Here is a 16933-nt window from a genome sequence, read left to right as displayed (position 1 = left end):
AACTCGCACTAAATGCAAAGGTTACAAGAAGGTCAGCACAGTCAGTCAGCAAAGCAGATAGGCCTACGCAATGTGAAGTTAAGCTGTGATATTCTATTCATGCACAAAATAAACAATCGTACATTCGATATTACTGGATACCAAGGGCCACATAATCTGGCTTTTCTACTGATAATCCTAAGTATGAATTTATAAACTATAAATCTAACTGAATACACAGTCATGCGCATATAGAGGAACACGCTGTGTTTATATACCCCAGTTTGACGCCAATGGTGTACAATAATATGTAGTTTATCATTGATTTATGTGCCGTGGTCGATGAAGAAAGTCAGTCAACACCAGCATGCAACGCGTTGTATGTATGCATTGCAGCTAAAGATATACCTAAGGGGTTTAAGCCTAAGGGCAGCGGATCAAGAACAATCGCGCCAGCTTTAAACCAAGAAAACTGACGAGCAATTGGCGCCCCCAACGATAGAGTATGAAGCTTAAACCATAAAGTGCTCTGACACTTATTCCGATAAAGTCTAACGAAGCACGTGCACGTGTAGACCCTGAATTTCTCCAATACTTCATATTTGTGAGATGGTGTTTTTTTGTTACCTCGAGCTGTTTTTAATCGCAGTTTTGCCATTTATTCATTTATATTTGACTAGAATGTATCATTAATAACGTGCATGCCTTTGAAACAATATCTAACACATTCATTCTCGCAAGCCAGAGCATTTTTTCCCGGCTGACCCTTATTTCTGGCTAAAATGTAGACTTTTGACCCCTACTTTTTGAATTTTTGTAAAGTGTGTGGTTGTAATTTTTGTCCACCAGGGTACATATGTACCCATTACCCACCTTAGTCTCCCCCCCCCCCCGGGCACTTATAACTTATTTATTGCAAGGCTTGTAATCATTTATCTAACTCAGTATCTCAGGAACTAAATACACTCTCATTAAACATATTTATCGAGCGTTATTATCTATAGTTTATAGCAATATTCTGAAATAAATATGGTCACAATATGGAAAATAGTAGAAAATTGTTGGCCTTAATTCACTGCCTACGTAAAAATAGATATGTATATACAACAGTCTATTGTGTGGGTTTGCAACAATGTATCAAAACTGGTAACCTATACATTGACCTCTACATATTAGTGTACAGTGAGGGCGCCACTGAACAAAATCCTAGCAATTTTCCCCGCAGTGACAGTGATGAATTTTTTTGAGACTTTCAAATTATGGCTACCATATGTAGCAATCAAACATATATTTTGTTTATAGCAATACAGATAAACCGTCAAAAACAGTGACATTTTTATTGTCTTTTGTGTAACAAGTCCAATGTCAAATTAAATCTTGCGATTTGTGAAAGGTATAATCCATTTCAAATTACCTTCACCCTTTGATATTAAAACAATACAGAAACCAATAAGATACTATATGCTACACTTGAAATAGATTGGATGGGTACAATTTCTTGCGATATCTTATCTAAATGAAATGAACTAATGTGTGGCCATGCAGACATCCAAACATCGGCGCCTGCTAGTCTGCGTATAGTCGCAGTACCTTTAAATGGATTTTTATTTAATTTAGACAAAATGTAACAAGAAATTGCGACATTGCTATCTTAATGTTGAATATTCAATTTAAATTGATTATTTATTTAGGTGTGTTTGTATCAAACAGTTGGTGAACGGTAACACGAAACGGGCTGTATCGAGGAAAGATGGGTCAAATAAGACAGGTTTGATAGTGTAAGGAGAGGTTGTACTTAAAAAAAAATAAAAATAAAACTTGCGTTTCTAAAATCTACTAAGTAACATTCAAGTTGCGACCAGTTTACAATCGTAAAATCATTCAATAAATTCTCAAACTAGTACTGGAGGATAAAATTTAGATCAAAAGACACAAAAAACGTATGAAATAAACAGACATATCTCCTAAAAATATTCTATAATGTATATTATCTAGGTCAGAATAATGACAACATCTGGTTAAATATACAAACTATACAACATGATATCAAGTTGTTATAAATCTAAAATACTATTTTTAGTAAAAAAACAACAACACAAACTTGTGATATAAATCAGATAGGACAATCTACTGAACATATCTTTGAACAAAATTGTGTTACCACATGTATATGATGTAACAGACATACTAAAATAACAATAATGTGTTTATATTTCATGGTTAAAGTCACTGATAATGATAAAAATGACATGGAAAGTGTTTACAGCTCCAAGTAGCAGATAAGGTATTTAATGAATTAGTGAAATATAAAATCTTAAACATCTGGGAGAAAAATCAGAAACTCATTCCTACCATCAATTCCATTTAATGCTCGCTCACTCACTCATTCATTCACTCACTCACTCACTCACTCACTCACTCACTCACTCACTCACTCACTCGGTCGCTCGCTCTAGGTCTTTCTCTCGAAACAGTGAAATATAAAATCTGAAACATCTGGGAGAAAGGTCAGAAACTCATTCCTACCACCATTCCATTTGATGTTCGCTCGTTCACACGTTCGCCCACTCACTCACTCACTCACTCACTCACTCACTCACTCACTCACTCACTCACTCACTCAATCAATCAATCACTCACTCACTCAATCACTCGGTCGGTCGCTCTAGATCTTTCTCTCGGTTATTCACTTGTTCGCTCACTCGCTTTTCAATCTCCCAAATTTCCCGTCAAATTGTGTTCTTTAAGTAGTCAAATCTGACATTATATTTTACATTACAATAAACCACACATCTGTTTGCTATCTGCAACGTGCAATGCACAATCCTGGGACATGCACTTCATTTCAGTATATCTATTAGAATTGTTAAATTATGCAAATTTATTGACGACGCTCATTATCTATGCAAACTAATTGAACTTGGAATATGCATTATGTCTACTGAACGGTCCAAGGGCAAAACATAATTATTCAACTATGTTAATTAACACTTCGGACCCAGATCGGTGCTTTCGCCGATTGATTACGTCACCACAAGCTATTTTGAGGATTACTGATGTACGCAAATGTTCATTGATCTCGGATCATACACAGTGTAGCATAGTGAAGTTAAACTTCGGGTAACCATACAGATTTTAACGTAATTCTGAAAAAAGATAAATTCTATCAAGTGAATGCTGTACAGGAACTAACACAAAATAAGAGTGAACATAGATATTACACAGCGCTATGGAATCTACAAAATGGCAGTGGGTGGTAATAACAATTGGACTTCGAGTTCAACCTGATATGTGACTTCGTTATATTGACGTCAGATGGTGGATGTAATTCATATAAATGGTAGCATGGCAGTGATTGGCTGGCAGTGAGTGGGTTGCCGGTAATAAATCCTGGCCAATGTCTGACTCTGGAGCACCAACGGTCTAGTGATGTACATGTATATGCATATTGTCATTGTTACTCGATGTATACATATACTGTACGACAGTGTAGTATTATAGTTTTTCCATTGTATTTGCTTTGCTATCCAAGTTGATGTAGTTAACGTTGTCAAGTTGGGATATTTTAATGTACTCCTGTAAAAAAGAGAATTCTTTTTTTAATTACCATAAACTCTGCGTCAAATAAACTGATGTTATTCTTATTGTTTTTTGTTTACTCACTCACTCACTCACTCACTCACTCACTCACTCACTCACTCACTCACTCACTCACTCACTCACCCACTCTCTCACTCACTCCCCCCCCATCAGTCAGTCAGTCAGTCAGTCAGTCAGTCAGTCAATCAATCAATCAATCAATCAATGATAATTCTGTCAATACGAACGATATGTTTTTGCCCCAGAGTATCGATCATCTTTAATTTGATACTATAATAATCCATACCAAAAACTACTGTCAAACTCACCTGTGGTTTCACATTAATGGATTTTATTTGTTCTGCTAAGCCAGAGAATGGTTGTCTGAGAGATGGAATTTTATGCCAACATTTTTCCATTACTTGGTATCTATTGGAAGTCAAAGTAAAAAAAAAATACGTTGTTACAACAGACAGACCACCTTACAATGTGACTTCATATTGTTTGACTGTGACACGATCAGCACTTGTAGGAGGGCGCCCTTTCCAGTAAGAATCTGTTAAAGAAATCCTGCCGCGAGAGGGAAACTGCTTACACAAATAGTTCATTAAACCATTCTCGTATGATGTTAATACATGCACCATGGCTTCAACGGGATGGGGAGGGGGTCCCTCGACATATACATACCTTCAATGGGATGGGGTGGGGTGGGGTGGGGGTCCCTCGACATATGCATACATTCATTAGGATGGGGGAGGGGTCCCTCGACATGCACATGCCTTCAATGGGATGGGGTGGGTTGAGGGAGGGGTCCCTCGACATGCACATGCCTTCAATAGGGTGGGTTGGGGTGGGGGAGGGGTCTCTCGACATTTGTATAACTAAATCTTAGTAATTGACAAAAGCATATTATTTTTTTGCAGCTGTAAAAATGATAAATAAAATCAAATTAATTGTGGGTTCAATAGATATTTTTTGTCAAAAATCTAGATAAAAAAACTAGAAGTTTGTTAAAACTGCACTAGCTGCAACCGGAATATTTGTGAAACTGATTTTGTTACTTAGATAATATTGACTTAATCATAATATCGAACACCATATATGGTCATTGAACACCATATATGGTCATGCACAGTGTTGAATCACATGCGGTTAAACGCGTGTGTAGCAGTAAGACTTACACAAAGTATGGGGCAATAGATCTAATTAAATATATTTTGGCTCCGCACGCAAAACTCAACGGTACGTCCTCTTATAATTTCAATTTATGAATATGCAATTTATTAATAAATAGACCAAATAAACATTATTATTTTCAGTAAATATATTGTTGGTTGTCTGATCAAACCATACTAATACCCCAGTTACAGAAATTATAGATTTCAGTATGTTAGATCAGCAAGTATAATACCACAGGGGTATTATTTTTAACAAGGAGCTAATATTAAGTCAGCCACCCCCCCCCCCTTCCCACCTCCACATCCGACAAAAAGCTTAAGCCCAGTTTGTGTCCACTTAATCTCGCGAGTTTGTACGTGGTTATATATATATAGCCCACAATATTCCACCAGAAATGTCCCTTTGCCTACATACAGTAATGTGTTTTGGTGAAAACATTTCTATATAAAAATTAAAAAAAATGAACTAAAAGTTGTGTTTCTTACATATCCAATCTGCAGTGTGTTGGTTTAGGCATCGTGTAGCCTTCCTGGACTTTTCGTCGGACTTCATACATATCTGTGAGTTGTGGGTATGGAGTAGAACCCAAAGTGAATATTTCATAAAGAAGAACTCCGTATGCCCACACGTCACTATGAAAGGTGAAGATGTTATTTCGGAGAGACTCTGGTGCCATCCAACGGACAGGTGATGGACCCTGCAACACAGTAAGAATTCACATTTTGATGACGTGTACAATTGACGATTGTGATTGGCGCGACGTCTTGATAACCTTCGCTCAAATCAGCTTGGGAAATAAAAAACAAAGGATGAAGGGGTTGGTCGATGTGTGAGGGCGCCCCATCATGGCGTGCCTTACAGATGAGATCATTCACAGCTTATATGATGCTTAACTTGTACGAGTACGTGACATTTGGGGGGCGTGCTCTTTGTTATAGGAATGACAGAACTTGGGAAGCTGTTACTGTTCTCTATATGGTTAAAACTCAACATCTAGTTAGAATATACAATGTCGAATTATTGATATTTTAACAATTTTCAGTAAATATATTGTTGGTTGTCAGGTCGAAAAAAATACAAGTATGTATGCTATTACATATTTAAATCTGGGATGAAACCATTTTTGAGCAAATGAGTTCGATGCGAGGCACATTTATCAAATGGGAACAACACTCTTAGCTTTCCCGGTGTATTCTTCAGTTAGTTTACATTTTAAACGTCTTTGCTTGGCTCCTCACTTTGAAAGATTATGACGTCACGAGACTTACCGATGTTTTCTTCTCGTAAATCTCGTCCTCACCAACAAACTTCGCGAGACCAAAGTCAGCAATTCTTATCACTTTATTAGCATCTACCAGAATGTTACGAGCAGCGAGATCTCTATGGATACACTAGGAAGTAAACAAATACAATATAAATAAGATTTTTAGTAGTCCTTGGCATATAAAACACATGTGATCCGACAAGAGTCAAAGTACAATGACCGATATAGAAAATAAAAATAAGCATTTCTTATTAGGTAAAGTTATGGTAAGATTTTGGGATTTTTGGGAGGAAGGTGAAGGTGGCATTTGAAAGAAAGACACGGATTTTGTCCGACGAAGGTTCCCACTACACACAGGTCTTTTTCAGGAATAATTTGGACTGGTAATGTTACTGAAGCCCCTCTCACCGTAAATTTTAACTATAGCCTAAATGTGACAACCGAGGTGCAAACATTAACAATATACAGACATCGTTTGGATTACGTCATGTGTTTGCATCTTTTAGGATACAAATAAATTTAAAGCTACAAAAGAAAATATTTCCAAAAATGATATTGAAAAACGCCGAATTCATTTCCTCTGTTCATTGAAAAAGTATCATCAGGTGAACCTTTGACCTCTTGATGAAATTCAACTTACCTTTGACTCGTGCAGAAATGACATTCCCTCTGCTATCTGCCAGGAAAAGCGGGTGAGATCGTTTAAAGTCAAAGAGATGGTTTTTCCGATGCCGTGGTCTGCTAGACGTCGAAATTTACGAAGGTAGTCCCGTAGATTGCCGTTGGTGGCGTACTCTAGGATAATGAGTACTGGTGCAGCTGTGCAAAGAAAGAAGACGTGCTTCGTATAGTAATTAAACAGGGAATTTCTTGGGTGTTGAATATATCTGATACAACTCATTTATTATTGTCACGTGGTTCTTGATGTCATCGTAGTGTGTATTTTGTTATACTAGTACTCTCAGTATACAAAATTCTCGTTCTTGAAATCGAAGCATGCTGACGAACAAGCTTGGGCCTACTATATACGCCATGACAAATTTATACAATTCATGCCAGTAAACTGAACGCTGCCAGATTTGATAGAAGTCTTTCTTTATACGATTTCATTTTGTTAGCAGATTATTACATTGTAAAATACAGGATGTCATACAACGACACTTTCAAATTAGCCCATGCTTGTCAAAAAAGGTTAAACCTAGAGAGTTCCAGTTTCTTATATCATAATGTTGGAATACGGTATTATGAATATATAGAAAATACATCTCAAAGTATTTTCGAAATTTGGTGCTTTTTGAGGACGGTATTTGTGAAAAATATTGGCTTGATCAGAGAGAGTGGAGAGGATCTGCATATGGCTTGATACACATTGGAAATGTGGAGACATTGGCCTAGAAGTCTTTTAAAAGGTTACCTATAGGACATGGAAGTACATCATCGTGGTTGATACTTAGATTTGATTATACTCACCGACGTCTGAAGTAGTGCAGCAGCCAAGTAGATTAATAACAAACGGATGACGCTTTATCATTTTCATCACCTCAAGTTCTCGCAGTAAATCCATTTTTTCGTTACTACCAGCAGATTCTGTAAATAGAAATAGTTTATCAACTAGCTCTCTTTTTTGTTACAAAGACATAGCTAGCAGGCTAGGATCGCAATTTCTTGTTACATTTTGTCTAAATGAAAACAAAAATCGTTCAAACATTTTACAACTAGACACAGACATGTGGTGCCAATGTTTTGATGTCTGTACTTGGCGTACTACACGGTATCCAATCATCTCATGATATGATGCAGATTTTTGTTTTGTCTGACAAAATGATGATAAGGACGCGCGCTGTTTTTTGTGTAGTTCATGTTTATAAATCACCCTCTGCAAGAGTCTTACATAACATATGGTATCCATTCTGACTTGTAGTTCTTGCACAGCTTACTTTCTTCTGCTGTAGAACTAATTTGACAAACAGAATAAATCAAACCGTGTCGTACCTTTCAGTGTTTTGACAGCAATTGATGACGTTCCGTCACGGTTCTTATCTGGTAGAATAACTTTCCCTTTGAAAACTTCACCAAAGTGTCCTTTTCCGATTTGTTCGCCAAGTGTGATGTTACCCCTAGGGATTTCAAAACGGTCATGTCGAATGTAACTCTCCGACGGTTGTTGGCTATCACTGCTACCACCAGTAAACGTAGAACTGTTGGACGAAATTTGTGAGTTGAGGCTTAACTGACTCAACATGATCCAGTCTTGTAAACGCTGTGTATGCTGCTGAACCCATGGCCCGTTGTTATTATTATTACTAAGTTCCCCGTGTGTTTGTTGTAGTCGAGCATTCGTCCTAGAACTAGTTGTCACCACAGGAAGTGAACGTTCTTTGAAGCTCACTGCCCAGAAAGGTGAGACGTCACCAATACTGCGACCTCTGCTTGGAGTGTGTTGTGGTTGGTCACCTCTCTCTATGTTGACAAATACGTCATCCAAATCATCTGATCGCGAACTTGTCTACGAGAGAATTACATAATCGTCAACATATACATACGCACACAAAAACACCCCCCACACACACATACACCCCCCCAAACAACAACAAACAAACAAACAAACAAACAAACAAACAAACAAACAAACAAAACAAAACAAAACAAAAACCACACACACACATTTGTCCTGCTGTTAATCTGTATACCACGGGTCTTTCCATAGATCTGTTCTCAGCGTATTTTATAGGCAATCCTGCCATATGTTTTTTTGCCAAGTACATCTGTGAGGGAATTGTCTGTTTGATATAGCGTACTAAGGAGAAAACCATTCGGCAGCTTCAAAGCCAGATTCCCAGGTGACTTTAAATTGTCCTTCACTGACTAAACCGTTCGATTCTGATCACAGATATCTCTACTTTACGGTGAAAATGGTACCGTTGTAAAAATTTTAAAATGTACAAGCATTGTACATGTTATTAATTCCCAGGTTCACTGCCATTTGTGTCTGTCTGGTTAGTGGAACTATAAAGATTACATTGCGGAACCAGGCTTCTGATATAAATTTGTAATAGCTCTGCCAAACAATATTTTTTCATTATTCCTAATCCAAAGTTGGTCTTTAACGTAAATGTATACAAAGAGATGCCACAAAATGACTGAGGTAATATATAGAGATATAAAGACAACCCTTACCCTTGATTCGTTTCCAAAAATCCTGACACTTTCAGGAGGTGTACTTGTACTACTTGGGTTGCGCAACATTTTTCTCTCGTCACTAAGCTGCAATATAAAATGTAAAATATATTGGTATTAGTATTATGGCATCTTAACGGTGACGACAGCGAAAAATGTGCGTGGGTGTGTGTGCGCGCGTGCTTGCTTGCTTGATTACTGCGCACGCATGTACGCGTGTGTGTGTGTGTGTGTGTGTGTGTGTGTGCATGCATACCTGCGTGTTGTACATACTTTATATTGCCAAAAAAACAAGGTCCCCGTACATGGCATACATACACATACTCAGGTACCTAGTAATTCCATCAAACGCTTTCATAGGATATGAAACTAATGACCGACCAAAATTACCGTAAACAGGCCAGTTTCGTGTCAAATGAATATATTCACATTCACATTGATAATTCAATATGGCGGATCCCAGATGGAGATTGTCAATTATCTGGGATCTCACTCGAACCGATAGGTCACGCGCGCAATGTTCAGGGTAGAAGCGAGGTCGGTGTATATTGCCATCACTTATAGCCGTAGTTATATATGGTAAAGTATGTAATCACGTTATGTAAATGAATATATTTTAGCGCCAAATCTTGCATAATGTGAAAAAAAAGACGAAGCTTATTTCATACAGACAAAAATCGCTGTATCAGAAAAAAATACACAAAACAGTTACCTGTGAAGGTCGTTTCTTCTTCTTTATCTTTTGCCTTATCACATAACAGAGTAGGCAAACAACGATGAAAACGGCAATAGCTACTGACGTCACCATCCCCCAAAATGTTAAAGAGGTGATATCAATACCATCGCTCGCTTTCTCATCATCATCATACGTTTGCTCAAACTTCGGGTCTTCATCATTTTCGGTGTTTAGGTGTTTTGGTGATTTGTTGTTGAAATTTTGAGTTGAGGAAGATGTAGAAGAAATTGTCTGCCTTGATGTTTTCCAGTTGGGGTGTTTCATTGTTGTAGATTCCATGTCTCTCTGTGGGTCACAGTCGATACCATCTTAATGAAAAAAAAACACATTTAGACTTAGAAAATGTATTACTTGCAAGACATTTAGAGAATATCTTTGAAGAGTTTGATTAAAAAATTATATAAGGGGTGATTGATTGATTGATTGATTGATTGATTGATTGATTGATTGATTGATTGATTGATTGATTGATTGATTGATTTACACTACTTACCTAAGACCAGTTGTACCACGTGTTTTCTAGTTTTGTATTCATTCGTCAGTTTAAAATTAACAATACATTCGTACAGGCCTTCGTCTTCAGCGTTGATTTGATTGATCTTCAAGTCACCGTCAGAGGAAATATCAAAACGTTCATTAGCGTAACCTGTTAGCACGATATTGTTCAAATCTATGTTTCCATCTGACAGTGTACTTTTCGCTTCCCCTTTCACCAGAGACAGATCTGTCACGTCCTTTCTCCATTCAAAGATAACCTGGTTGTAATGTTCACTGGGTGGTTCATATTTACAATTTATTACCAAAGTTCGTTTGGCATCGATGTTTGAGCTTGAAATCGTCAGTATTAATTCTATAAAAGACATGTATAACATTAAATTACTTCACGTGCTCGGTTCTTGTAAAGTATATCCCATAATAGTAGCAGACGACAAGAAAACAAAAAAAGTAAGCGAAAATTTGTAAAAGAACTAGCTATGACCCAAACTTCTTTGACGCTGATGGCTGAACATGAAAGTTTGAAATCACCCGTAATTTTTGGATTCGACAAATAAACAGATATACGTTTTGAAATACAGTTATCATTGTTTCTACAATGAAAATTGTTGTACAACTAAATGTGCAACACAATAATTTGCACATGCGTATAGCATGCCTCAAATATTGATGTTACTGTAACTGTTTGTGAAACGCAGTGTGGACTCAGTTCGAACCGGGCTGTTGAAATAATTCCAGGAATATGAGTAAGCATGTCCATTTTTTCATCTATGCAGGACAAGTGGTAATTTTCACAGAGTTGTCCTTTCAAGACTGAGTGTGCCGTGGTGTGCACTTAACTTGATGGGTACATTTATATATTTTCATAGTCAATTGAATACCCGTACGTGGGTTTAGTCATCTGTTTTGTTTATGCTGCAGAGTTAATTCACATTGGATGGAACGTAAAGTATACACTCTCTGACTTCATATCGGGTTAAATTAACTAGTCTGGAAGTGTCTATTCAATGATTACAACAGCCGACACCAGACCATAGACGAATGGAACCCATTACAAACAGAGAAAGTAAACAAATTCATTTGAATATTAATAACACCTGGCTCACCATATTGGAACAACAGATACTTCTATTATTACATACTGTGGTTTGATAAGAACAGTTTTGCCACCTCTTTAAGTGTAAGTGAAATGCCAGGGAAACTGGAAATTAGTTTGTAAATTATAATTATGTAAATAGACCATAAAACTGTTCTTTTCAAATAAAATAATGTAATGCAAGTCTCTACTGTTCCAACATGTTGAGCCAAGTATTATTGATATAACATTGTTTATTTTCCCTGATTGTAACAGCTTCCGTTCGTCCACGATCTGATATTGGCAGTTGTACTTCTCCCGCCAATTCATGAAAGGTTTGATGCATGCATGACAGAACTCGTTGTGGAAACGCTTTGTGTTGAAAATTTACACCATCATGGTCGATTAATTTCTGGACATAATTTGTTGAAGTATCAACAACATCCTTGCTTGGCCGGAAACTATATGTTTCAAAACATATACAATAGGAAATAGTACAAACAGAACGACTCAACCATCGAGACGGCGTCATATACAATGTAAAATGTTTTTTTCTCTTTTCCTTCCTTAGAAGTTACAACCCAGGAAAAAAAACACTGGGCGTTTGCTTCAATGAAGTGAGCTAAGAGAAGACTTTATGCAAATTCAAAATTAGGTAAAACAGCAATTTAATGCGACTGATAAAAAAAAGTTGGATCCTCTGATGAGGGTTGAAATGATTCTGTTATCAGTTTGTTATGTCTGTAGCAATAACTATTGTACTCAATGTTGTAATGTGTAGCATTCTATTAGTATAATGAGTTGGTATGTTGGTATGTTGTTGGTCCAGTGCGTGATAAACCTTGGCTCTTTGATTCTAATAGATTAAGTACACCGTAACTAGTATAAAACGTAAAACTTACACGCCTGGGGGCTGATTTGAAAAGTTGTGAATTACCCTGGCACAACAACATACCAACGACTTACAATAGTGTCAAAAGAAGTTGTGAAAAACTATACGACTTCTATTTTCGGTTAATGAATGACTTTTAAACACTAAATAGCCTTGTCACTATAGTTCCGCTTTTGTTGTACCACGGTGAAATGTTGACCACGTGATGACGACCTGAACGGGTTGGTGAAAGCGTCACCTCAGAGCAAGAGTAGTCTGTGGCGTCCCCACTAGTGTTGTGTCAATATCACCTACTACTAACTAAGCTTTATTATGAACTACTAGCTTTCCCTTTGTCTGACGTTAACGTTTTACCACACTCCACTGACGTTTATCTCTTTTCCCCGCAAATTGTTTTGAAACTTCCCAGGGGAAACTTCCCTTGTCAGGAAGGAGAATTTTGAAATGAAAAGGCGTCGTATTCATCGGGGCTGTTGGATGGCGTCAGTTGAGAAAGTAATGAATGGTACGTGCAGAGTAAGGCGGAAGGAGAACCATTAGATGCACAACGAACGCCAAAAGACTTGCTTTATACGGGCGAGATCAATAGTTCAATGTAGAATAACAAAAACTAAATTATTTTTCTTCACGGGTGGGGGCGTTTTGAACCATTTTAGTTCTCATCCTACAAAAAAAGAACTTACATTTAATGGATCTGTTGTGTACCCCTGAATACAATTATTTTTTTTTAAATGTCGTGAAATCCCCATGCGTTAGTAACATTTCACAAATTTCATGAAATATAAAATTCATGTTTGCAGGTATCATGTTCAGTGTGACGTCACTCAGTCATGTTTTCTCACTAAATTGAACTGAATTTCAATTTATTCTACCAGAAAATGAAAACAAAATGTACAATCTTTGAAAGTAATACAAAATCGAATTCTGGTGAGATCCATGGAAATAGTTCCCGAAGAACTAATCAAAGTCCATGGACCAATCGTTCATGACAATTAAGGCAAATTAGGGCTACGAGTTATAACAACAAAATACATCTCTTATGAATAATTATGACAATTGGTGTACATATATACACTCGAATTTGGCTCATACAAATATACTGAAGTCTCGTAGAAACACATGGGTTCCGTGAGCACACATTCCGAATTCCGGTCCCATATGCACACAATGAGGTGTCGTATACACATATTGCGGTCTCGTATGCACTTACTTCATATAACCGTCTGGTTCCTAAGCACTGTGACACATTGCGGTCTCGTATAAACTATTGTGGTTTTGTATGCATATATGTTGGTTTCGTGCAAACAATTTATCCTGTATGGAATCGTTATTTGTCTCAGATACACAATGTTTATTTCACGCTGACAACTACCGAAACACATGCACGTGTCGATACTTCATCACACTGAAACCGTCCAACAGCCGGCCATGTCAGGTAGCACGTCAGTGCATTATGCAGTCCCACGAGGACGAACGTACCATGTGACTTTATTAAACTCGTGTCATCATCTCTGACTTCACTGGGTTTTTTTTTCCACAACTGAAACTACTTCTTACATCACAATATCATAACATAAAATCCCACACTCGATATGTTTTTTTTTAAAGCTTGCGAGTGTGTTATCCAATTTGTACTTGAAATGTTTTGGTTGCCAATCACCTGACTATCTATGACGTCACCTTTACGCCGAGACCTTTGGTCTTGCCACCCCGGCCGCTTCGATGTTTTGTTTGCAATTCAGACAAAGATAGAGCCTCAACCCGAGCAGGTGTTCTCTCATTACCTATCAACATTATCACGCCTTAGCCAGGTTTCTAGATCCACTCTGAATATTTCACTAATTGACGAAGTAATAATATATATATGCATTGACCATTTTGATTTTTTTTCTGCACTAATTTTACAACATTTACGGCATAGTAGTGCAGTAGCCATTTTTATCGTTCAATCTTCACTGTATACACATCACGTTTCTAAACAAACCGACGAAAACAGGACTTCCCCTTTTTTTCTCCTTGTCGAGTTCGGGTTGTTTTTATCAAAACACAAAATGGCGATAACAAACACGTTTCAAGTTTCGTATCTCCACCCAGTGTCTATAAACTAATAAAATAAAAATAAAAATTCACACTGAACCGTCGTATTAGAAATACGTGCGTCCATATGACATAGCAGAGTAAATGGAAACATGAAAGACTTTAATCCGACGATGTGTCTCATGATCATAGCCGGGCTGCAACTGCGGGATTATATGCAACCTGGGGAGTCGAGGACGTTATAAAATGACATTTTTGTGCCGTTATTGGTCTATACCAGGGATGTTAATTATGAAGCACTTTGAGAACGTGTTTGAAAGCATACGAAATCACATTGTAATGATTAGTAGTAGAACCGTATTGCATATACGCTGTGTACTAGTATGTTCGCCTTTACATTTTTTTTTTCTTATTTCCTCGTAATATACCCAGCCGTAATTCTTCACGTACTGCTTGTTTTGCAGGAGCAGTATACAAGCTTGTCCCCGCGCAATCTGAACCCCCCCCCCTCTCCGATCCCCCCACCAAATTGGACCAAAACTGAGTAGATTTTCTGTAAATCGATTCGTTGTTGTTTATGGTGGAACTTGAAGGCGGCACACAATAGAATATTTGATATGACCTGGTGAAGCCTACCACCATGACGAAGATATGTATATACATTAAAAATATATATATATATACTCAATATTTGGCGACTTACCAATAACAACCACACCAATGATTCCTCGATCCGACATTTTCACCAATATTTCAATAACTTAAGATTGGAATCTCAGTAATTTTTTGACTTCTAATCGGTAACACATTCCGATATCATTGCACTCCGAACACCTGCTTTGTTTCGCCGTCTCTGCCAAAATAGCAACGAACGCTTGTTGTGCTCGGACAGAGTACGCGTTCGTTGAATTAGCATATGAATGAAAAAGGGGAACTTTAAATGTTTTTCCATGGAATGCAAACTCTCAGTTCCAGGAATATTTTAGGTGTTGTTTATTTCCAATTAAATATATTTTAACTTCCAGAGGTATATGGCAAATATAGGTAACTTCAATTTTTTCTCCCCAAGATTTACAAAAGACGGTAGATGTATGCATGTATGCAATATTCTAAGTGAGGGATATTTCTTATTCAAATTTAAAACGAAATAAAGTCAGAAATACTAATTCCTCCGACCAAAATGTAGTGCAAACTAGTAACACTGGGATATCTTGACAGCGTAAAACATTGTATACGCAACTGTATTAATATGACTCGAATAAAATCAAGCGATCATGTGACCCGCACGTGACTCTAGATTATCCAATCATAATAAAACATTTCTATTAAAGTCGTCATCTTTATCTCGCTACTAGTATACCACGTCCTGTAGTGTTCGTTCTCTATTTGAAATGTTCCTTAATTCTTTCCCAGACCCCATGTATCTACAAGTGTGCAGTGATAATCATTTATAAGTTGAATATTAAAAGACTGTGTGTATCTGGGGATATCCATGATGCAGGGCAACTAGTTCTGCACTGAAATAGCTAGTTTGTTACTACTATTTTTTGAGGTCACTAAATATACAATCTCCACGTTTCCACGGCGTTTTTTTTCAAATCGAAGGCCGATAATAGGGCACGTTTATACCCACAGCGGTACAACCGTAGTAATGACCTTTCTCGATTAAACAAAGGACAATGAAAAATTCGTGCTTGCACAATAACAATCTCTAGCTACGTAATTAACATCGCCCTCATCGTCCCCGGCAGACACATGACACAACCTCTCTTGGGGTGAAGGCCAAAAGGTGGGGATTACCAGTCTTGCAAACAAAGTGGATTTCCCGGCGTCATTGTCCCTGGCGTATTTAAAACACCAAATACGTGTTTTCAAAAGTTATTATCTCTTATGTCGAGGGATTTAAAGTAAAGGAACATACGAAAAAAGATGTCGCTATATTTGTCTTATAAAAGTTTATTTACTCGTATCTCAGGTTTTGTCTTTGACAGATTCTCAGAAAATTATATGTTCATGGAAAATTTGTAGAAACAATTTAAGAACACTAAAATAAACTTATGACAAAACAAATCGGACATTGTTCAATAGTTTTCGTAGTAAATGACAGTATATGGGAATTCCCCTTAAGTTGGTGAATGTTTGATGTAATAAAATACACTTCGTGTCAACATAGCCAAAAATAGCTCTCCGGGGACGAACGTTTCTTTTCAAGACCAGTCCCTTGAAATTTTACGTTCTACCGAATATTCATGTAGTGTCTCATAGTTCCCCGCGCAGATCATTCTCGCAAACCAGAGCTGTTATTTCTTACGATGCCGTAAAAGAGGGTGTGCTTTGACGATCGATGGGGCAGATGCGAACGACAACAACCACGCGACCGGATCTGTGACTTTGCTTCGCTATACATAATGGATGAATGGATTTAGCCGTCGGGTCACTCCTTCTGTGTGTGAACATGCTATTAATGTATAGGACACAACATGGAAGTCAAATTCCTCTCCTCAAATTCCGGTTTTCCGA

The 16933-nt window shown here is 37.4% G+C and overlaps 1 protein-coding gene across 1 annotated transcript; it reads right to left on the bottom strand.

Annotated features, from left to right (window-relative positions):
• Positions 1-2197: 2197 nt before the first annotated feature.
• Positions 2198-15227, bottom strand: LOC144440478 (uncharacterized). Its single transcript, XM_078129861.1, has 11 exons — positions 15117-15227; positions 10408-10764; positions 9891-10222; positions 9179-9265; positions 7994-8507; positions 7472-7588; positions 6642-6820; positions 6006-6128; positions 5223-5434; positions 3888-3987; positions 2198-3555 (listed from the first exon to the last, which is right to left on the bottom strand). Exons 1-11 carry the CDS (start codon positions 15151-15153, stop codon positions 3475-3477), a joined length of 2139 nt encoding a protein of 712 aa, XP_077985987.1. The 5' UTR covers positions 15154-15227; the 3' UTR covers positions 2198-3474.
• Positions 15228-16933: the final 1706 nt, after the last annotated feature.

This window comes from Glandiceps talaboti, chromosome 9 (genome assembly GCF_964340395.1).
Source record: "Glandiceps talaboti chromosome 9, keGlaTala1.1, whole genome shotgun sequence".
Lineage (NCBI taxonomy): Eukaryota > Metazoa > Hemichordata > Enteropneusta > Spengelidae > Glandiceps > Glandiceps talaboti.
This window is presented reverse-complemented; position numbering and strand designations above follow the sequence as displayed.

Coding starts and splice junctions, on each gene's coding strand:
- LOC144440478 (XM_078129861.1), bottom strand. CDS start 15,153: ATGTCGGATCGAGGAATCATTGGTGTGGTTGTTATTG. Junction 10,765..15,116: donor CATTGGTGTGGTTGTTATTG/GTAAGTCGCCAA, acceptor TGTCTTTTATAG/AATTAATACTGACGATTTCA. Junction 10,223..10,407: donor CGTGGTACAACTGGTCTTAG/GTAAGTAGTGTA, acceptor TTTTTCATTAAG/ATGGTATCGACTGTGACCCA.